The sequence below is a fragment of the Pithys albifrons genome, chromosome 7 (assembly GCF_047495875.1).
Source record: "Pithys albifrons albifrons isolate INPA30051 chromosome 7, PitAlb_v1, whole genome shotgun sequence".
In the NCBI taxonomy this organism is placed as follows: domain Eukaryota; kingdom Metazoa; phylum Chordata; class Aves; order Passeriformes; family Thamnophilidae; genus Pithys; species Pithys albifrons.
In genome coordinates, this window is record NC_092464.1 from 49720067 (window position 1) to 49742418 (window position 22352).

At 47.9% G+C, this 22352-nt stretch overlaps 1 protein-coding gene across 37 annotated transcripts in view; it reads left to right on the forward strand.

Moving 5' to 3' along the window:
• Window positions 1–1521: 1521 nt before the first annotated feature.
• Window positions 1522–22352, forward strand: part of CLASP2 (cytoplasmic linker associated protein 2) — a 156441-nt gene continuing 135610 nt past the window's right edge. For 10 of the 37 annotated variants that reach the window (XM_071561483.1, XM_071561488.1, XM_071561481.1 and 7 more), the window contains exons 1-2: window positions 1525–2368; window positions 20757–20835. In XM_071561483.1, coding sequence (XP_071417584.1) covers window positions 2171–2368; window positions 20757–20835 — 277 coding nt within the window. In that variant the 5' untranslated portion in view covers window positions 1525–2170. Of the gene's footprint in view, window positions 2369–20756; window positions 20836–22352 lie in introns of all 37 variants that reach the window. The other 27 variants (XM_071561486.1, XM_071561497.1, XM_071561489.1 and 24 more) reach the window with 6 other exon arrangements.

Here is a 22352-nt window from a genome sequence, read left to right on the forward strand (position 1 = left end):
GCCCACAGGACCCATGAGCCAGCTCAGCTCAGACACCAACTCTGTAATTTAGCCCATTAAATCACCTCAGGTGGTCTGTACATGCAGGAGACAAGACTGGGGCCAAGCAGAGCACCTTGGGTGTGAGGAGGGGGAAAGGGACCTCTTCTCCTTTCCTCTCACTACACGTGAAAGCCACAATCAGAGAGTCTGAGAGGCCACATGAACACACTGCCAGGACAACACAGAGGGAGGAAGAGGACAGGGACACCTTCCCATTTTCTAACATCAAAGGGACTTGAAACAGTTTAAACTGACCCTGAAACAATACTTGAACTCATTAAAGGGTCTCTCTCAATTCCTGCCAGTCTGCATGTGGGACAGCCATGCTAGGGCTCTACTTGGGAAGTTCCTGTGAACTTCTGGTGCAGTTCTGACAAGCTCAGTACCAGAAAGACAAGTTGATACTGGAGGAGAGACTGCAAGAGTTGGGCCTCTTTAGTCTAGAGAAGACTGAAAGGGGATCTCATCAATGCATATAATTATCTGAAAGGCGGGTGCCAAGAGGATGGTGCCAGACTTTAGTGATGCTCAATGACAGGAGGAGGAGCAATGGCCATCAACCTAAATACAAGACATTCCATGCCAATACGAGGAATAACTTTTTTCCACTGAGGGTGGCAGAGCACTGGAACAGGTCCAGGGAGGTCATGGAGTCTCCCCCTCTGGAGACATTCCAGACCCACCTGGATGTGTTCCTGTGTGACCTGCTCGAGGTGACCCTTCCTTGGCAGGGGGGTCAGACTGGGTGATCTCCAGAGGTCCCTTCCAACCCTGTGATTCTGTGTAAATAATGGCATGGGAAGTCCCATGCTGCATTTCTGGAATAGCACTGAGCATCCAGGCTTGCGCAACTTTGGAAGGAATAATCCATGTCTCTCTGCAGTGTTGTTGCACACCAGGTACCCAACCCGATGCTGCGGACAGGGACGCTGCAGAGCCAGATCCACGGGGGCCGCCCCAATCACAACTGGCACGGCGAGAAGGGATGCAGCGCATCGCTGGGCAAAGCCGGGACCGCGCTGGGCAGGGGGAGGGCGGGAGGGATGGAGGAGAGGAGAGAGCACCGCAGCATCTTCCCCCGCTGCTCCAGCACTGCCCTTTCAGCTCAGGGCGCCGGGCTGGCACCAAGGGCAGCGCATGCGCCTCCCGCCGCCGCCGGACACGACCCGCAGGGGTCCCAACGGGGCAGGCGGCGGGAGTGCCGCCCGCCCGTTCCATCCATCCATCCATCCATCCATCCATCCATCCATCCATCCATCCATCCATCCATCCATCCATCCGTCTATCCATCCGTCCGTCCATCCATCCACACATTCATCCCTCCCTTCCTCCCTCCATCCGTCCGTCCCTCCACGCATCCCTCCGTCCGTCGTTCCCTCCATCCGTCCGTCCCTCCACCCACCCCTCCATCCCTCCCCGGGGCTGCGGGAGGCGGGGCGGTGCGGGCCCCGCCCGGTGTGTGCCCGCCTGGCGCCGGCCGGGGCGGCGGCGGGAGGTGCAACTTCCACGGGACGGAGGCGGCGCTGCCGCAGAGCCCGGCGGGGGACGGCGCGGCGGAGCGGGAGCGGCGCCCGGGGGAAACTCGTCCGGCCCGGCCCGGCCCGGCCCGGCCCGCAGCGGAGGGAAGCCGGGAGGCGGCGAGAGCCGCCGGGGCGAAAGTTTAGTGCGGGCGCCGGAGGCCGCGGCGTCAGGAGCATGAGAGGTCCGGCCCGGCCCCGGCGGTGCCCGTGAGCGGCGGCGCAGGGAGCGGGAGGAGACAGAGCGGAGCGGGAACCTCCCGCGGGAACCCCCCGAGCCCCGCCAGCCGCCGCGCCTGCCTCGGGCTCGGCTTCCCGTCCCCCGGCGCGGGAAGAGGAGGGGCAGCAGGAGCGCTGCGGGATCCCCCGGGACGGCGCGGGGGCGGCTGGAAAGCCCCGAGCCCGCGTAGGCGGCCCCGCCGAGCCGCGGCCCCGCTCCCGCTCCCGCCCGCCGGAGCCGCCGGGGCGCGCATGGGGGCGGCGGGCGCGGGGCCGGGAGCGGCTCCCTGAGCGCGGCCTGTCCCTGCCCTGCCCCTGCCCCGGCCGCGCTTCCGACCCACCCCGGGGCCTCCCGCCTTGGCGCCGACCAAACTTTCCCGCAGCGCCCGAAGATGGAGCCCGCCGCCGGCATGGATTATTTCTGCGAGCAGGTCCAGCAGAAGGACGTGGGCCGCAGGATGCAGGTCGGGCAGGAGCTGCTGGAGTACCTGAGCCACCCGGCGAGGTGCCCCGACCTGGAGCAGGACCAGCAGCGCCTCGACAAAGTGATCGACGAATTGACTGCGTGGGTCAACTCCAGTAATTTTAAGGTGAGGCTGCTCAGAGGGGGAGAACATGATTCGTCATGGCAGGGGAGGTGCAGAGCCTCGGATTACTTTTTAATCAGGTGAGAGCAGAAATAAAACTACATTTGTACCAGTTTTATTCCTCCCCCCACAGAGGGAAATTCCGAAGTTTTGGAAGGGCTGGTTAATGTTTGTTTGCTTCTATTCCTCTGTCCTAAATGAAACTGACATGGGTTTTTTTGTTTTGCTTTTATTGGCTAAACCGTGTTTTTGTTTTGTTTTGTTAGGGGTTTTTTAACACATCATGTTAAAGCAGCCCCCCCCCCCGCCGCAACGATGATACTGGGGTTGTGTTTCTTACCCAGAAACAAGATAGGTGATGATTATGTTTTTTTACCCCGTTACCACTCCCATTCCATGTTCCCTGTACTTCAGGGTGATGTTCCCTGGGATTGCTTTCTGCAGGCCCCAAAGAGTGCTGTTCCACCGGGTTTGCAGCACGCCGCGTGTGTTTCATACAATTTTAAGGAGTATTTGGCTTCTTGGGGTTCCCATTGTGAGTTTAAAGTTGTTTATATCGTGTTGAGGTGAGTTTCCTGTCCGTAGGAAGTCGCAGAGCTCTCGCAGCAGCGCGATGATGACTCACGTTCGGCTCTTTCTGCTGCGTGTCTGTTCCCGGGGAGCTGCAGCAGAGCAGCGATCCCTTCCTCCTCACACAGCGCAGCGCTTGCAGCCTGCTCTGACTCCGGCCTGCCTGTAAGGCGATTGACAGCGCACTTTTATTGCCAAGGACAATCGCGTTCGCGCTGGCGATTTTGGAGTTTATTTTTTATTTAATGTTGTCCCCCCTCGAGGTGCGGCCGCTGCAGTTCCGCGCTGCCGCCGCCTGAGGGCGCTGCCGCGCCGCGCTCGAGCCCGCCCGCGCTGCCCAGCTCCGCCTGCCCGAGGCGCACTTTGGACCTTTAAACTCACCGTTCTCAGCTTATTGTCGGGTTTTCTCTCTTTTCCTACACTCAGGACGCGGCTCTCCAAGGGCAGGATGTTCCTGCAGTGGATTTTGGGTTTTTTTCCCTCCATTTCAGGCAGTCAGCAATAGGACAAGGGGGCACGGGCTCAAGCTCTGCCAGGGGAAATTTAAGTTGGAGATCAGAAAAAAATTCTTTGCAGAGAGAGTAATCAGGCATTGGAATGGGCTGCCCAGAGAGGGGGTGAATTCCCCATCCCTGGAGGTTTTTAAGGTGAGATTGGCCGTGGCACTGAGTGCCGTGATCTGGTAAAAGGACTGGAGTTGGAGCAAGGGTTGGACTTGATGATCTCGGAGGTCTTTTCCAACCCTATCGATTCTGTGATTCTCTAGTCTCAGCTCTTGTGTTATGCCTGCGAAGAGAAAGCTTTCTTTGATACACCTTCCTAGAAAGTTTCTGCCTCACATAATCAGAAGGGACAGGGTCTGGAGGGAAGAGGATGGTAGATTTGCAGGGAGAATGGTTGGTTTGCAGGGGAGAAAGAGAAAAGCTGTTCAGTAAACAGATTGGGCTCAATGATCTTAAAGGTCCTTTCCAGTGTAAACCATTTGATGTTCTAAGTATGGTCTTGGTATCAGCAAGGTTGAATTAACTCGTCTCAAAAAGATTTTGGCTACATAAATAGTGCTTTTGCTTTTCAAAAGCTTGCAGCTATTTATAATTGTCTAATTAACAACCTGGCCGTTCCAAACTGAGAAAGCAGATAGGGAAATTTCTGAGTTCATCTACCTCATTGAAGTGGAAAACGCAATTTCCATCTTGAGTTACTGGTAAATCAAAAGGGTGGGATTAAGAATGCAAGTGGTACAGAGTTGTAGTGAAAGTTGGTGGCAGAACTCGGACAGTGACCTAGAAAGGGATGAGTCAGAGGTGTCTTATGAGGACTTCAGTTGTGGTGTCTGTGCAGTCAATGAGAACTTCGCTTCCAAAGACTCTTGAAAGCTTTGCAACATCAAGGAGTACCCAGAAGATGTGCATAATTCCAACTTTTATTTTGGATCTTGTTAGAATGAAAGAATTTCTCACTGAATTGAAAACTGTTTGCTTGGTGATCTGGGTTATTTAATATTGGTTGGGGTTGACCTCTCTCCTCCTACAATACAGAGCCTTGCTTTTTGGGTGTGTGTCAATCCCTATTCCCTCTCTCCAGACTGTTTTCCCAAGGTTTTGAGGAATAGGAGTAATTAAGTTGAATGCAAAATATCCAGAGTTGAGTGATGGTATTATTCTGCTGGTCTTTCTTCTCCTCAAACTCTGAAGTATTTGGCAATCTCAGAAAATGGGAACTGTGTGAATGTTAAATTAACACCTCATTCTGAGGTTTCAGCTACTGGTTGATATTTGCTGGTGTTACTGGGTGAACCTGGATCGTCATCTACTTATCCCTTAGTTCTGATTAACACATCTCTTATTTCTCTCTTGTACTTGACAGTTGCTTGAAATAATAACTATATTATCTAACTTTATGGTCTGGTTACTCAACCTGTTCTGTGTCTGACTCAAATTAGTAATCTGGTAATCTGGTTTGAGTTTCTGCTGATGGGATGTGGGATGCAGAAATACTTATCAAGTAGAGCTTTGCAAACTCTTGGCTGTCAGCACATTGTAGGATTTTAAAAAGTTGAATAGTTACTCTCATAAAAATTACTTTTTGAGCCATAAAACCACCTTTTGGTTCTTTATGTAAATCACACGTGATAAAAACTAATAAAAATGCACAATTAAAATTCTGGTAGTTTCTCAAGGTAACTTATATGAGAAGAGTAATTGGGAGTGAGTTACCTTTGGATTTCCTACCTTTGTGATCAATATATTAGCTTGTTTTATTCCTCAATTACAGCCGAAAAGTAATTAATGATCGTTGGTTTTATGTCAAAGCAGCAGTTTGTTTCCCATGGGAAGAAGAAAATCTTTTTCCATGCTGTTTCTGATACGGGGGATGTTTCTTTTAGGCAAATCCTTGCAATTATCTTCTGTGCTTCCTGCAGGGTGAGATTTTTCTCAGCTTCGTTTGTTTCAACACCAAATACCAGAAGATATTAAAATACAAGTAATGTCACTGCCCCGGTTTTGCTTTTTTTTATTTCCTTGATTTTGCAAGTGTTTATTTTGGATTGTCTTCAGTTCAACAAAAGACCAGCAGGAGGAGCTTTCAGTTTCCAGAAAGGAAGGGAAGATTTGGACTGTAATAGTGCAAATAGTTAAAGACAAGTGGTTAGGATGTTTGTCTGAAGTTCTTGTGAAGAGATAGGAGAGGTTATAACTTTATTGACTGCATGTATGTGTGCCAGGTGGAACCTGGAATTTAAAATTATTTTAACAAAATGGAGATACTGAGATCTGAAAAAAGAGGAGAGCTCAGAGATGAAAAATGTGAGGTTGTACATTTCAGTACAAATAAATGAATGCACAAATGCAGGATGTGGGGCATGTGATTAAGCAGACCTGAGAAAGAAAATGTGTGGGTTATTTTGGATCTGAAGTTGAACACAAGCCAACATACACCACACAAAAGGCAAATGCTGTAATGAGTTGTAGGACTGTAACTTGCAGGACAGAGAAATGGAATAAAAGAGGACTCACCTAAACCTTTATTTTTCAGTTACTGTATAAATCCTGGTATTTCCTCAGTCTTTGTTAGCAAATAGTGGTAATTTAAATGTCTTTGTTGGAGGAGAAATGTTTGAGCTCTTCACTGAATTTCATTCTTCCTTTCTTCAAGTAGTATGTTTCATCTTGGCCATGTGGGAGTAACTTCCCTGATTTCTATATCATGAGAATGTGGTTTGACTTCTCCATGTATGAATCCAGTTCTAGTTTTCAAGCTCAATGATCTGATTCTTTCTGGAGTAATAATTACTGGGTTTTTTTCATGTATTACATGTGTCCTGCTTGTAGAATTTGCAGTCAACTATTACATGTTAGCCAAATAATCAAGCAGGTCTCCAGAAGACGAGGGACATGAGGTTTAATTATTTCAAGTTAATTAAAACCAATTTTCTCCGGTCTTTAATTAGGAATATGGAATATGCAGTCTCAAAGACTCGAATGTCTCATCTAGAGGTAGAATCAACAATTCTCAGTTGTTTTGCAGCTTCAGTTTGTCTTTCCAGCGTACCTGCTGAAGCAGCAGCTCTGCTGCTCCTGTGGCCAGGTGTTCTCACTGTTGTTCTTGAGGCAACTGACTTTTTGTTGGTATTGAAGTAATTTTGCAGCGTTTCAGCAAGCTGATTTGAACTCCTGCTGCAGGAGATTTAAGCGCACCAGATCAAATATTTATGCGAGTCTGGAGGGGTAACAGGGCTATCCTCACAGAATCAGCTGGGTGGGAAGAGACCTCTGAGATCATCAAGTCCAACCCTTGGTCCAACTCCAGTCCCTTTACCAGATCATGGCACTCAGTGCCACGGCCAATCTCAGTTTAAAACCTCCAGGGATGGGAAATCCACACCCTCTCTGGGCAGGCCATTCCAATGCCTGAGCACTCCCTCTGCAAAGAATTTTTGTCTGATCTCCAAGTTCAGTTTCCCCTGGCAGAGCTTGAGCCCATGCCCCCTTGTCCTATTGCTGAGTGCCTGGGAGAAGGGACCAACCCCAACCTGGCCAGAACTTCCCTTCAGGTAGTTCTAGACAGTGCTGAGGTCACTTCTGAGCCTCCTCTTCTCCAGGCTAAACACCCCCAGCTCCCTCAGCCTCTCCCCACAGCACTTGTGCTCCACTCCCTTCTCCAGCCTCGTTGCTCTTCTCTGGATCTGTGTTATCCTGTGGTTTGATGAGTTTGGGTGTGAACAGAGACTCTGTGCAATGGGTAAGAGGCGAGTGGCTTCTCAGGCAGAGCTCTCAGTGCCCGTGGCCGTGCGTGGTCCAGCCCAGCCTGCGCTCTCAGGGAGGGCTCTGCTGGTCCAGGCAGTTCCTCTCCTGGCTGGAGAACCGGGGTGATGGTGCCTCATATGCCCTCCCTGCTCGGAGCCGAATGCGTGTGAGCCTGCACAGTGAACAGCTCCAGGAAGAGATCTGGCTGAGGAGATGCTTTTCTTGTTCATTGGCTGGGCTGGTTTCCCAAAGTGGGTTACTGTTCAGCTGCAGGAATGCCTGTCCCCACGGCAGAGGAGCTGGAGCAGATGTGGCAGTGAGTGGCATAGAATGGAAATCACTGTATGTTTAATAAAGTTTTAAATAAGAGGAAGTGGGAAAGGAAGTAAGAGACCTTGGCACAAAAAGAATTACATTCTTTTGGAAGAACTAAGTCCTGAAATAAAGTAGTTTTTGTCTTGCTCCATTAATGTGCTTCAGAAGGCTTTCAAGTGTAATTTTCTTTGGGAAGAAAAGATATTTCTTTTTTTAATTGTTTATTATTATTTATAAATACCATACATCTTGTTGTCTTCCCACTTCTTTTAAAGGGGCTCTGTCTTGAATCCTTTTCCACTGCAGCACGTGAAGTTTAAGCCAGACAATCTCCAAAAGAAAATGGCTCACAATGTTGCTGCATCACATACTTTTGTTTTATGTTCACTGTCCTTGGAACAATATCTATGAAAAATTTATGACAATAGACAAGGGAGGAGCATTTAATGTACATGTAAAGCAAACTGTAGATATTCCTGCAATGCCAACAGTTCAGGATCAAGCTGGAGGCAGTACATGAATTTTGTGGTACTGATCACTGTATTGTCAACAGAATATAGAACAGTTTGGAGATTGTGCTTTCAGTCCCAACTCCAGTCAGTTTGAAGTAGTGAGAGATTTTGAGATAACAGAAGGTGGTTAACACTTTCTTTCTAGTAACCATTTTGATTGTTACAGTAATGTGTTCTTCAGAAGTGGCTGAATGTTTCTTAATTAATCAAGGAAAGGAATGACAGGGTGTTGAAGTTCCTAACTTGGGGAAAGGGCATGAAAACATAGTTTCATTTTTTATAAGCTTTAAATTTTTTATGAGAGCACTATGTTTGCTTTTTCTGGCCACAGGACAGGAGAGGTTAACATAACAAGGACCTCCCTGAACTGTGCCTGGGAGAAGGCCCTCTGAAGAAGCCTGGCCTTTTCAGAAGCCAAGGCTTTTCAGCCTCATCAGCCTCTGGGTACGTGTGGGCGCTTCATTCAGCACTGCTCTGGTGCTTTAGGTACTTGGACTGCAATGCTGAAATGTTTTGTGGTTGGTCATCACAGGAGGATGATGAAGGGAATGTCAGAAGTTTGGTAGTCCATATCTCTTTTGAGACAACGAGGGCTGCAGGTGATGTGTAGTTTCACCAGGAGCAAAGATGGATACTCTCATAAGAATCGTACTTTCAGTCCAACATATTGTTGTAAAATGTTGTTTTGAAGTGACTATTCTTGCATTTTTGGGTAGAGGAGTCTCTGCATTTGATAATGAACTTGGTTGATATTGTTGAGCTTGAAGACTTGGTTAGATTACCAGAACGTCTCTCTGTCTCCTTGCAATGTGATGTGTGATATATGTTTAAAAAAAATCATAGACACTATTGAAATTGGAAGGGTGTCAGTTGTACTCTTGAAGATGAAGGAAGCAAGTGAATGGAAACAAAGCTTTCTTGTCAGCTAAAGGATGTAAAGTACAGATGAGTGTGTGGCAGCTTCAGCAGCTGGGACTGCAGTTTTAGCTGCTGTCAGCAGAGGCAGCTGCCCAACTGCTGCTCAGTGGCACGGAGTCTGAAGATCATAGAATCATAGAATGGATTGGGTTGGAAAAGACTTCTGAGATCATCAAGTCCAACCCTTGGTCCAACTCCAGTCCCTTTACCAGATCATGGCACTCAGTGCCACGGCCAATCTCACCTTAAAAACCTCCAGGGATGGGGAATCCACCCCCTCTCTGGGCAGCCCATTCCAATGCCTGAGCACTCTCTCTGGAAAGAATTTTTTCTGCTCTCCAACTTCAATTTCCCCTGGCAGAGCTTGAGCCCGTGCCCCCTTGTCCTATTGCTGAGTGCCTGGGAGAAGAGACCAACCCCCACCTGGCCAGAACTTCCCTTCAGGTAGTTCTAGACAGTGCTGAGGTCACCTCTGAGCCTCCTCTTCTCCAGGCTAAACACCCCCAGCTCCCTCAGCCTCTCCCCACAGCACTTGTGCTCCAGTCCCTTCTCCAGCCTTGTTGCTCTTCTTGATGTCATGACTGGGACTGAAGAACCACAAGGATTGAAGAAATGACTGAGGAAAATGGAAACTTCCTTCTGCCCTGGAGCCAGGGACACTTTTTTATATCTGCACAAGCTTTTGGGTTAAGGGAAGAAATGGAATATGGGTACCCATCTGTGCTGGTTTGAAGGTGAACCAGCAGGGGGAAATGAACTCACCACGAGAGAGATTATAAGTCAGAGCTAAAATTTAATAATAATATTACAATAACAACACTGATACACAAGGGAAATTGCTTTCAACTCACAAACCCCAGCAGTATAACCCAGTGTCCTGGGGCACAAACCCAAGGGGGTTTGTTTGCCCTTGTGCTGAGACCCCTGTGGCTCCCCCAAGTCCAGAGCAAAAGGAAAAGAAAAACCTGTTGGTGCAGGCGAGGGCTGTGGTCTGGGCGAGAGCGGTGATCTCCTGCTGTCGAGGTCCTGCTGCTGCTCTGGATCCGACGAGAAGGTGCTGAGGTCTTCTTACCCACCACTTATGTACCCTCAGGGAGCACTCAGTCCCTCCCCCTGGGCGGGGACTCACACAATGGGTGATTGACTCTGGGAGCCAGGGGTTGTTGAGCTGTTGATGGCCCATTAGCAGCTCCGCCCCCCTCAGGCTGGGTGTGAAGTGATAATGGCTCCCTGGGCAGCTGCTGCTAATGGCCCATTGTCCTTGGGGAATGAATAGAGGGGGTGGAATACACAGGTTTGATCACCACCACACAGGGTTAGCTGGTCCCTCCAGCTGAACTAGGACATTATCCACCCCTTATTCCACTCCATCTAGTCATTCCCAAATTAACCCCCTTTTTACCTATACATATATATACACATGTATACAATGAAACATTACAAACTCTTCTCGCTCAAAATTAGGTCCCCTTGTGGTACACAACGTGTTTCTCCATCTTTTTGCATTACCCACCAAGTGCAACCAGGTCCTTGAGCAAAGACAATCCCTCGGATGGGTTTGCCTTTGTTTGAGGTGGGACTAACCCAAACAGTCTTTCCTAACATACCTCTCATATGGACCACAGGGACTTTATCTCCATCTACAGTATTCAAGAGTTCTGATTGGGCAGGGCCAGCTCGATTGATGGAGCCCCGGGTGTTGACCAACCAGGTGGCCTTTGCCAAATGCAGCTCCCAGTGTTTGAAAGTTCCCCCACCCAACGCCTTCAAGGTTGTCTTCAGCAGTCCATTACATCGCTCAACTTTCCCGGCAGCTGGAGCATGGTAGGGGATATGATACACCCACTCAATGCCGTGCTCTCTGGCCCAGGTGTCTATGAGGCTGTTCTTGAAGTGGGTGCCGTTGTCAGACTCTATTCTTTCTGGTGTGCCATGTCTCCACAGGACTTGTTTCTCAAGGCCCAGGATGGTATTCCGGGCAGTGGCGTGAGATACGGGGTATGTCTCCAGCCATCCAGTGGTTGCCTCTACCATGGTCAGCACGTAGCGCTTGCCTTGGCGTGTTTGGGGAAGTGTGATGTAGTCAACTTGCCAGGCTTCCCCGTACCTGTATTTCGACCACCGTCCACCATACCATAGAGGCTTCACCCGCTTGGCCTGCTTGATGGCAGCACATGTGTCACAGTCATGGATAACCTGTGAGACACTGTCCATAGTTAGATCCACCCCTCGGTCACGAGCCCATCTGTATGTTGCATCTCTCCCTTGATGACCAGAAGCATCATGGGCCCATCGGGCTAGAAACAATTCACCTTTATGCTGCCAATCCAGATCTACCTGAGAGACTTCAATCCTGGCAGCTCGATCCACCTGCTCGTTGTTACGATGCTCCTCATTAGCCCGGCTCTTGGGTACATGAGCATCTACGTGACGGACCTTCACACTCAGCTTCTCTACCCGGGCAGCGATGTCCTGCCACATCTCAGCCGCCCAGATGGGTTTCCCTTTGCGCTGCCAGCCGGCCTTTCTCCAGCGCTCCAGCCATCCCCACAGAGCATTGGCCACCATCCACGAGTCAGTGTAAAGGTAGAGTCTTGGCCACTTCTCTCGTTCGGCGATATCCAAAGCCAGCTGAACAGCTTTCAGCTCTGCGACCTGACTTGATCCACCTTGTCCTTCAGTCGCTTCTGCAACTCGACGTGTAGGACTCCATACAGCTGCTTTCCATTTCCGGCTTGTCCCTACAATGCGGCAGGAGCCATCTGTGAAGAGAGCATATCGCTTCTCCTCTTCTGGTAGCTGGTTATATGGTGGGGCCTCCTCAGCTCGTGTCACCTGCTCCTCTTCTTCTTCAGAGGACAATCCGAAACTCTCACCTTCCGGCCAGTTGGTGATGATTTCCAAAATCCCAGGGCGATTAGGATTCCCTATCCGGGTTCGCTGTGTGATCAGAGCGATCCACTTACTCCATGTGGCATCAGTGGCGTGATGGGTAGAAGGAGCTTTTCCTTTGAACATCCAGCCCAACACTGGTAGTCGGGGTGCCAGGATGAGCTGTGCCTCAGTGCCAATCACTTCTGAGGCAGCTCGAACTCCTTCATACGCTGCCAGGATCTCTTTCTCAGTTGGGGTGTAGCTGGCCTCAGATCCTTTGTATCCCCGGCTCCAGAATCCCAGCGGTCGTCCTCGAGTCTCCCCAGGTACTTTCTGCCAGAGGCTCCAGGATGGGCCATTCTCCCCGGCTGCAGTGTAGAGCACATTCTTCACATCCTGTCCTGTCCTGACTGGCCCAAGGGCTACTGCATGGGTAATCTCCTGTTTGATCTGCTCAAAGGCTTGTTGTTGTTCAGGGCCCCACTGGAAATCATTTTTCTTCCGTGTCACAAGGTAGAGAGGGCTTACAATCTGACTGTACTCAGGGATATGCATCCTCCAAAAGCCCACGGCGCCTAGGAAAGCCTGAGTTTCCTTCTTGCTGGTCGGTGGGGACATAGCTGCTATTTTGTTGATCACCTCTGTTGGAATCTGACGACGCCCGTCTTGCCACTTCACTCCTAGGAACTGAATTTCCTGAGCAGGTCCCTTGACCTTACTTCGTTTAATGGCAAAACCAGCTCTTAGGAGAATCTGGATTATCTTCTTTCCTTTCTCATAAACCTCCCCTGCTGTGTTCCCCCATACAATGATGTCATCGATGTACTGTAGATGTTCTGGAGCCTCACCCTTTTCCAATGCAGTCTGGATCAGTCCATGGCAAATGGTGGGACTGTGTTTCCACCCCTGGGGCAGTCGATTCCAGGTGTACTGCACCCCCTTCCAGGTGAAAGCAAACTGCGGCCTGCACTCTGCTGCCAACGGAATGGAGAAAAAGGCATTGGCAATGTCGATGGTGGCATACCACTTGGCTGCCTTGGACTCCAGCTCATACTGAAGCTCCAGCATGTCCGGCACAGCGGCACTCAGGGGGGGTGTGACCTCATTGAGACCACGGTAATCCACCGTCAGCCTCCACTCTCCACTGGACTTTCGTACTGGCCATATGGGGCTATTAAAGGGTGAGTGAGTCTTGCTGACCACCCCTTGGCTCTCCAGCTCACGAATCATCTTGTGTATGGGGGTCACAGAGTTTCGGTCAGTGCGGTATTGCCGACGGTGCACTGTGGCTGTGGCCAGCGGTACCAATTGTTCTTCAACTTTCAGCAGTCCTACAGCAGAAGGGTCCTCTGAGAGGCCAGGCAAGGTGCTCAGCTGTCTGATTTCCTCTGTCTCCACAGCAGCTATGCCAAAGGCCCAACGCAGTCCCTTTGGGTCTTTGAAATATCCATTCCTTAGGTAGTCTATGCCAAGGATACATGGGGCTTCTGGACCAGTCACAATGGGGTGTCTATGCCATTCCTTTCCAGTCAAGCTGACTTCGGCTTCCAGTACAGTCAGCTGTTGGGATCCCCCTGTTACCCCAGAAATAGAGATGGATTCTGCCCCGACGTATCCTGATGGCATCAACGTGCATTGTGCGCCAGTGTCCACTAAAGCTTTGTATTTCTGTGGGTCTGATGAGCCAGGCCACCGAATCCACACAGTCCAATAAACCCGATTGTCCCTCTCCTCTACCTGGCTAGAGGCAGGGCCCCCCTAGTTCTGGTCATGGTATTCACTGCGCTCTCCCTGTGAATATGACCGGGAGGTTCCTTCAAGAGGATCAGGCATAACATCATCATTCCTATACTGTCTGGAGCCTTGCCCACGAGAGACCGGAGCAGCCTTCAACCTTGAAGAATTGCCTGTGTTAGTTGTGCCTCTTTGCAATTCACGTACCCGAGCTGCTAAGGAAGAGGTGGGTTTCCCATCCCACTTCCTCATATCTTCTCCATGCTCATGGAGGTAAAACCACAGATTGCCGCGTGGAGTGTACCCTTTCTCCTTAGCTGGAAGACGCCTGCTTCTGATGGCGGAGACTCTTGTTTGTTCTGGAGAGATATGGAAGAGTCCTTCCTTAATCTTCTCTTCCAGTTCAGCCAGTTTTGTTTCCACAGCTGAGACATGGGCTCGTAATGGAGCAGTGACAGTGTCTTCATAAATCCTGAGTTTGCTGACCAGTGCACCCACCTTGTCTTCTCCCTCTCTCCACTGCAATGTTGCAAGGTAGCGAGAATACATTTCTGGCCCAAGTCGTGCAAATTTTAACCACATCTGGGATGTGCACTGGACACCATCTGGACTTTTAGGGAATCTCTCATCCTCTGAAAAGATTATCTCCAGTACGGCTAATTCCCTTAAGCACCGGATACCTTGTTCCATCGTGTTCCACTGTCCTTGCTGTACGTGGAGGTCCTCCTTACAAAGATATCTCTCCCTCACGCTTGACAACAGTCGCCGCCAGAGGCTGAGAGTTTCCTGTCTCTTTCCAATGCCCTGATCAATGACAACATCTCGAGACAGGGATCCCAGCTGCCTTGCCTCACTCCCATCTAGAATTGTATCATTGGCTGCAGCATCCCAGATTCGAAGTAGCCAGGTCAAGATGGACTCATTTGCCTGTCGTGTGAACTCTCTCCGGAGCTCACGCAGCTCTCCCAGGGATAGGGACCGGGTGATTATTTCTGGCTCCATTTCTTCTGCTTGAGATGAAGGTCCTGACTCTTCCTCGTCATGCACTATACGAACTGATTTGGTCTTTGATTTTCTTTTCTGGACAGGGGCAACTGCTATCGGTTTCTGTTGTCCTTCTGGCTCCTCCATGGTTTGCGTGGACATGGTGCTGGTTGATGTATCTCTCTTCCTCTCTGGCTCAGTCATGGTCTGGGTGGACATGGCGCTATTTGATGTATCTCTCTTCCTCTCTGGCTCAGTCATGGTCTGGGTGGACATGGCGCTAGTTGATGTATCTCTCTTCCTCTCTGGCTCAGTCATGGTCTGGGTGGACATGGCGCTAGTTGATGTATCTCTCTTCCTCTCTAGCTCAGTCATGGTCTGGGTGGACATGGCGCTAGTTGATGTATCTCTCTTCCTCTCTGGCTCAGTCATGGTCTGGGTGGACATGGTGCCTGTGGATTTGCTCCTTTTCTCCTCCTCCTGATGATGCTGTACCACACCAAGCAGTGTGCGGTAGGCAGTGGCCAGGGCCCAGCAGGTTGCTGTGAGCTGCACATCTCTGGGACTACCAGAGCATCTTCCTTTCACATAGCTTAGCATTTTGGCAGGGTCCTGCAGTTGTTCTGGGGTGAATTTCCAGATCATTTGAGGAGAGAAGGTCTCCAAATACTGGCCCATATCTTCCCACTTCCCGTGCCACTCAACATCATCCGCTCCCAGGGCAGGCCTCCAGCAAGTCTCCTTAGAGAGCCCAGTTCTGACCCTAAACATGGTGTATACAGTACAGAGGAGACAAAGCAACACTGACAGCAGGATTATGCTGTCCCTAACATCAAAAGGAAGCTCAATATTTTCAATGATTGTTGTAGCAGAGGTGAAAAGGTGGAAGTAACCATCTCTGCCTGTTTTCCCCACAGTCTGGGTGCTATTTTTAATGAGACCCCAGAGGTAACAACCCAAACCAGGACAGGCAGACCAGACTGAACATACATTCACAATGAAATTCATTGCTTCTGATGTTATGACAACATAAACATAGTATATTAATAAAGCAATTTTGATCCTTCTCCCTGGTATTAAAGAGAGCATCAAAACAGGCACATGGTTCCCCATGTGTCGAAATATGAACAGGCCCAGATACACCATCCACATGAATACATCAAGCAACATGGTAGTCAGGGAGTTTCTGTACCCAAATACACAAAATGAAATTGTAGTTCTGACTTCTCTCTCGTGCCCCACGTTGGGCGCCAAAAGATGTGCTGGTTTGAAGGTGAACCAGCAGGGGGAAATGAACTCACCACGAGAGAGATTATAAGTCAGAGCTAAAATTTAATAATAATATTACAATAACAACACTGATACACAAGGGAAATTGCTTTCAACTCACAAACCCCAGCAGTATAACCCAGTGTCCTGGGGCACAAACCCAAGGGGGTTTGTTTGCCCTTGTGCTGAGACCCCTGTGGCTCCCCCAAGTCCAGAGCAAAAGGAAAAGAAAAACCTGTTGGTGCAGGCGAGGGCTGTGGTCTGGGCGAGAGCGGTGATCTCCTGCTGTCGAGGTCCTGCTGCTGCTCTGGATCCGACGAGAAGGTGCTGAGGTCTTCTTACCCACCACTTATGTACCCTCAGGGAGCACTCAGTCCCTCCCCCTGGGCGGGGACTCACACAATGGGTGATTGACTCTGGGAGCCAGGGGTTGTTGAGCTGTTGATGGCCCATTAGCAGCTCCGCCCCCCTCAGGCTGGGTGTGAAGTGATAATGGCTCCCTGGGCAGCTGCTGCTAATGGCCCATTGTCCTTGGGGAATGAATAGAGGGGGTGGAATACACAGGTTTGATCACCACCACACAGGGTTAGCTGGTCCCTCCAGCTGAACTAGGACACCATCTCAGCAAAGTGCACAGGGTGGATAGAGCTGGAGTGTAAAACAGTAGAGGGAGCAAAAAGTGATGGAGCATCCTGTGCAGTAGGAGAGCAGGAGTGTGTCCAGGAAAATAAGCAGAGAGAACTAGGAATATAAAACTTGAAGAAGCAAAGCACAGGAGGCTCCGTGTTTTTCTCTCATGTTGAGCTGCCTGCAGGGTGCTTCCCTGAAGGGAAGTTTTAGCCAGGTGGGGGTTGGTCTCTTCTCCCAGGCACTCAGCAATAGGACAAGGGGGCACAGGCTCAAGCTCTGCCAGGGGAAATTGAAGTTGCATACCAGCAAAAAATTCTTTCCAGAGAGAGTAATCAGGTATTGGAATGGGCTGCCCAGAGAGGGGGTGGATTCCCCATCCCTGGAGGTTTTTAAGGTGAGACTGGCCATGGCACTGAGTGCCATGATCTGGTAAAGGGACTGGAGTTGGACCAAGGGTTGGACTTGATGATCTCAGAAGTCTTTTCCAACCCAATTGATTCTATGATTATTTGAGAATTGACAAAGTGCACCTTTGGTCTTGGCTGACAATAGTTTAGGAAAAAGTCTCCTGAAGTTCTTGTCTGTGTGTTGTTGCAGCTCTGCAGGGCTGGAGCAATGCTGGTTCTTGCAGGGCGTAGTCGTTTGGCCTGCACTCTTCTGTTTGTCAGGAATTGTGAGGGATACCACAGCTGTCCCCATGGTGACAGGAAGTCCAGTGCCCAACTTCATTCTTCAGATTTGCAGATAGGGACCTCCATCATTCCCCCATTAGATTCCCACGACTGGATCACAGATTGTGATCTGTATTTCCATATACAATTCAGAGATCCTGTGACAAAGGCATTCTATCCTTGGTATCTATCCAAGGACATTCATATTAAGGTAATTTGGTAATTTATGCAACTAGACATGTTTTCCTGGTAGTGTCCTGCCCCTGGATGGCCCCCACAGGCACAGGAAATTACAGAATCACTGTGAGAATAACAATAAGTGTGCATGATTATCCAGGGATGCTTTGAAGAACAGTATTTCTTTTCCTAGCAGAAACAGGAGTTATCCACAGAAGAGCAGGGGCAGTGCTGCAAAGCATGTGTAGAAAGAGCTGGAAAAAGGACAAGCTGCAGAGCAAGAATAAGCTTAATTACTAATCACTGATTCAATTCATATTTGCATTTTGGTTGGAATATCTTGATTTCACTAAAGAGTCTGGTCCTTTTTATCCAGAACAGATAAAATATTTCTCACTTGGTTTGACAATCTTGTTGTGATCTGAGAAGTCAAGGATGGTCCTGAACACTGGCTTGTCAAAGAATAGCACAACGAGTTGAAATGAGCCTAAATTTCTTTTCCCCCATGAACCTTAAGAGCGGTGTTTATGTGCTTCAAACAATAGTGAGCTGATGAGTCAGTCTCAGCATACAAAGGCTCTTTCTAGACAGCAAGTAAAAGGCTTAATGAATGCAAAGTTAGAAACAAATCCATGGATTTTAATCCCAGAAGGCATTCATCCCTCTTTGAAGCTTGTAGGGAGAGAGCAGTGATGTTGGTGAAAGGATTTTCTATTGATAGTGGAGAGCCTGTGTTGGTGAGTGGTCTCACAGTGTCTCAGAGCTTAGAACCTCTTTGTGGCTGATCCGTTCTGCCTCAGTTTAGGATTTTTTTAATTGTCTTTTATTTTGAGGGTTTCTTTTGGTTTTTTTTGGTAGAGTTTTTTGTTGATTGTTGTTGTTTTTTGAATGCTGTTCATGTGGCCCCATATAAATTGTAAGGACTCCTACCAAAAGGCTGCTTGAATACTGCAATACTGCACAGATAATACCTACTAGAACGTGCTGAAGCTCAAAAACACTGTGTATCAAAGCAAAGAAACGTTAAAACTGATTCATTAAATAGGTAAGAGGTAGTTCACCTGTTGTATTTGGTAGGTTTGTGGGTCAGCTGACTTGTAATGTGGAATGAGAATGAATTCTGTAGAAGAGCAGTTTCCCATTACTCCAGCTTGTGGAGATTCACACTTTCTTATTCTCCAGATGGGGGAGGTACCGTGGTGTAATGGAGATCACTCTGGACTCTGAATCCCAAGTTCCTGAGTTCGGGTCTCAGTGGAGACTGTCCCCTGGCAGTTAAAGCCTCCCTGCCATCCCATCCCAGATGCTCAGCAGGGTCAGCCCCGGTCAGTACCGGGGGCTGTGACAGTCCCGAGGACTTCCCTGTCACTGTCCAAGCTCACTTGGCTGTGGCAGATGGACCTCAGGACTTAAACGGTGGGGCCAGTTCTGTGCACGCTGAGCCTCACCTAAAAAATCCACTGCACAGGCTGGAAGGGCACGTGGGGAGAGCCCTTCTGAATATCTTCGTTCTCGAAGTCTGGCCATACATATACATTCTCCAGATATTGTGACTTTTCATACCTGTTACCTTGTTAAAGTTGCAACCCATAGAGGACTTTGTACCAGCTAAAGCTCACACTTGTGTGCTTTGCTGTTTTTGAGTTTCTGGGCTGCTGTTCAAAATGGTAGAAATCTTCAAGACAGAAAGATAATGAAATGTGCAGAGAAGAGAGGGAGACTCTCTGTAAAGTACCTTCACAGAAGGAAAGGCTGCTGTTTGTGCAGTAATAGACCCCAAAATATTTGCATCACAAAGTATCTTAAATGTTGTCCGTGAGGACAAGTCTAAGGTGGGACTCATAGTCAGGAAACAGCACAGGAAAGCAGTTTCATATCCAGAATGAATTTGTGACTTCTTTCAGGCACTGCTTTTTTAAAAGCAAATTTTGACTCCGGTTTCATATAACTTGACAATGTGGAAAATAACATTAAAGGCAGGAGTTTGTGGGAAATCTTGCCATTACCATAAAAGCTAATTTTTTTTGTCTAAGTAAGTTGCCAGTTACAGTATTGTTTTCTCACTCTAAGCTGTAGATACAGTCAGTTTTTGACAGTATATTAATTTAAGCCAGTCATGGCATCCACTTACTCTGGCCATTCTCTATTTTAGTGTGTAATAAAGTTGAGTCTCCAAGTAGGTTGTACTAACTTGGAACTCAGCTTTATGCCTTCTGTGAGAACATCTATTGTACTAATACAAAATTTATTAAAATCTGGTTAATGATGTTGCTTCTTCTGATCCTGGGGCCCTCCTCTGTCTGGTTTCCTATGGAAGCAAAGCTCACGTGATCCTGTGCATGGGCCATGGGTGTGCACATGCAAATCCACTCAGGGCTTTCTTGGCTGGCTGTCTGATGTGGACAATTGTGGCTGATAGGGATCTTAAGGAAGCAGAGAGGTCCAAGAAAATCTGGTTCCAAGTTTTATGAGAATAAACAGCTAATAGAGGGGAGGAACTCTGCCCATGGGTTCATGGGGAAAAATTTGCAGTGCTTGTCCTACTAGAAAATAAGGAGGAGGAAAAGCTGTTGGGAATGCCTGAGCTTCAGAAGGTTGTTGTTCCTTTGACAAATGATGGTTCCTTTTGTACCTTCATGGGCAACACATTGAGTTAACTACAAGTTTGAAAATGCAAATTCCTAATGAACTACTACAGTAAGTTAAGAATGAAATCTTGGAACAATACCGGGATCATTAACAGTGTTCTGACTTTTTAAAATAATTCAATCTGAGTGATAGTTTCTGATCATGTTTTTATTTCTGTTAGTGGATATTGTTCCCTCATCCAGCTCATAAATGGGAAATTTCCTGTCAATTCCAGTAGTGTTTTGAACTTATGTTTGTTTTCTGATTTGTTTTTGTTTGTTTGTTTTTCTTCATGGTGTTGTTTGTGTGTTTTTCTTGTTGGCTTCGTTTGTTTCAGATTTTTTTTTCATGAGCAAGTGAGAAATAAAGCTTTCCAAGCTTAACAAGCAGGTGGACAAACGGTGTGGTCTGAACCACGAGGGAAAACAGTATTAGCTGGCCTCAGTTATTTTCTTTTGGGAATTTGGAAAATGATGTAATAACCTTAGTGGATGAGCTAAGTAGCCACCTTGAAGTAAGCTCTTGTCATCTGGGAAACCATTTGAACCTTGGTTTTGTCTGGGTTTTTATATTTGAAAATACGAAAGCATTGAACTTCTAGTATTTATTTTCTTCTGTTTTAAGGACTGAATAATCTGAGGTGCTCTGGTATAATTAAATAAACTCGATCCATTCCAAACATATTCTGATAACTTGGTCTTAATAAATGAAGGAATTATGAGCTCTTTAATTTGTCTTCAGGTTAGGATACAGCCTTTCAGCATGCTTGCATTTGTATGACTAATTTATTTGAAATATAGTCTACCAAATTCTTCAGTGATCTCTTTTGTAATATCTTTATGATACTCTTTTGCTTCAACAGGTAGCGCTGCTGGGATTGGATGTTTTAGGTGCCTTTGTCGACAGACTATCAGGGCGCTTTAAAGCCTATATAGGAACTGGTAAGTGAAATACAACTTCTTTTTTCTTAAGACCACAAAGTAAAAGACACTTTCCCCCCTGGCCCTGGCAGCTGAAGTGGAACATGGTGAAAACTTTCTGAGCTAATTACAATATACTGGTAGGCATCTTACTGATGTTGTTGGAATGAAAATAATTGTATAATAAGGCCTCGGTATTCACTTGTTACGCAGTCACTGATTTCTGTGTGGTGGTTGAGAATTTTTAAAAGGTTCCTGGCGTGTCTTTTCAGTAATTAGTTTCATGCTGTATGGTTGGTAACCACTCCCTGAGACAGTCATCTGAAAATTACAGTGACATATGTCTGTTATCTTTGACTTGTGTTGAGGGTTGAAGGTTTTATTTGCAGACCACTTAAGTCAGAGCCTTATGCCTGTGGTCTCAGAGATGATGTGGGCCACCTCCTGTTGGGTAACAGGACTGTAAAGCTTTTATGGGATGAAAAAAGAAGTACTGTTACTCCTGTGTGAAATGTGTGCTGGAGTGGATTTCATATTAATGGATTGTGCTGGTTTAAATGTAAACCAGCAGGAGAAACAAACTCAATACAAAAGAGATTATAAGTCAGAGCTACAATTTGATAACAATATTACAATAAATGCAATGGCACAAAGAGAGAAATTGGTTTTTAACCCACTGTGATGGGTTTGATCCAGGCTTCCTTAGTAACCAGTTGTAACTAGGGAAGTGGACATTACATAAGTATTCCACATGTGTTTTCCACGTAACAAAGGAGGATTGGACTGAAAAGGAGATAAGAAGTTAGTTTTTTTTTTCCCTTGGTTCTTCTGGCGAAGCTTGGGGGAGCAGAAGGAACCCAGACATTTGGTCCTTTTGTTTGGTTGATTTTCCTCTTGGAATTGGTAAGATTCTATCTTTACCAGTTTCCCTGCTTTCTTCTTTGAAGTTTTTGATTGTATTTGTATGTTTTGTGAGGGTTTTTTGTCTCTCCTTCTTCCCCTCTCCCGTTCCCTTTTCCCTGAGGGGAGGGGGGCCCTAATAGTGTGTACAAGTTGTATATGTAGTTGTAGATGTTAGAAAATATATGTATATTCTAATTTTACTTCAGTTTCTTTTGAGTTCTTGCTTTCTTTTCATTTTTTTTTCCTTTGCTGGGAAGACTGTGGGAAGGAGGGGGGAAGGCAGTTCAGGCTTGGCTAGAGGGCTGGGCTAAACCGAGACACCCACAAAACCCCAGTAGTATAACCCAGCACTCTGGGGCACAAACACAAAGGGGTTTGTTGGCCCCTGTGCTGAGACCCGCGTGGTTGCCCCAAGTCCAAAGCAAAAGGAAGTGAAAAAACCTGTTTGTGCAGATGACAGTCGCAGTCTGGTGCAGAGTGGTGGTCACAGTCTGGCTGAGAGTGGTGGTCTCCTCCTGTCAGTGTTCTGATCCTCCTCCAGATCTGAGGAGTGGTTCCCTGAGGTCTTCAAACTCCAAGATTATATCTCCTCAGGTCCAGGGAGGGGGGGCACCCAGTCCCTCCCCCAGAGCAGG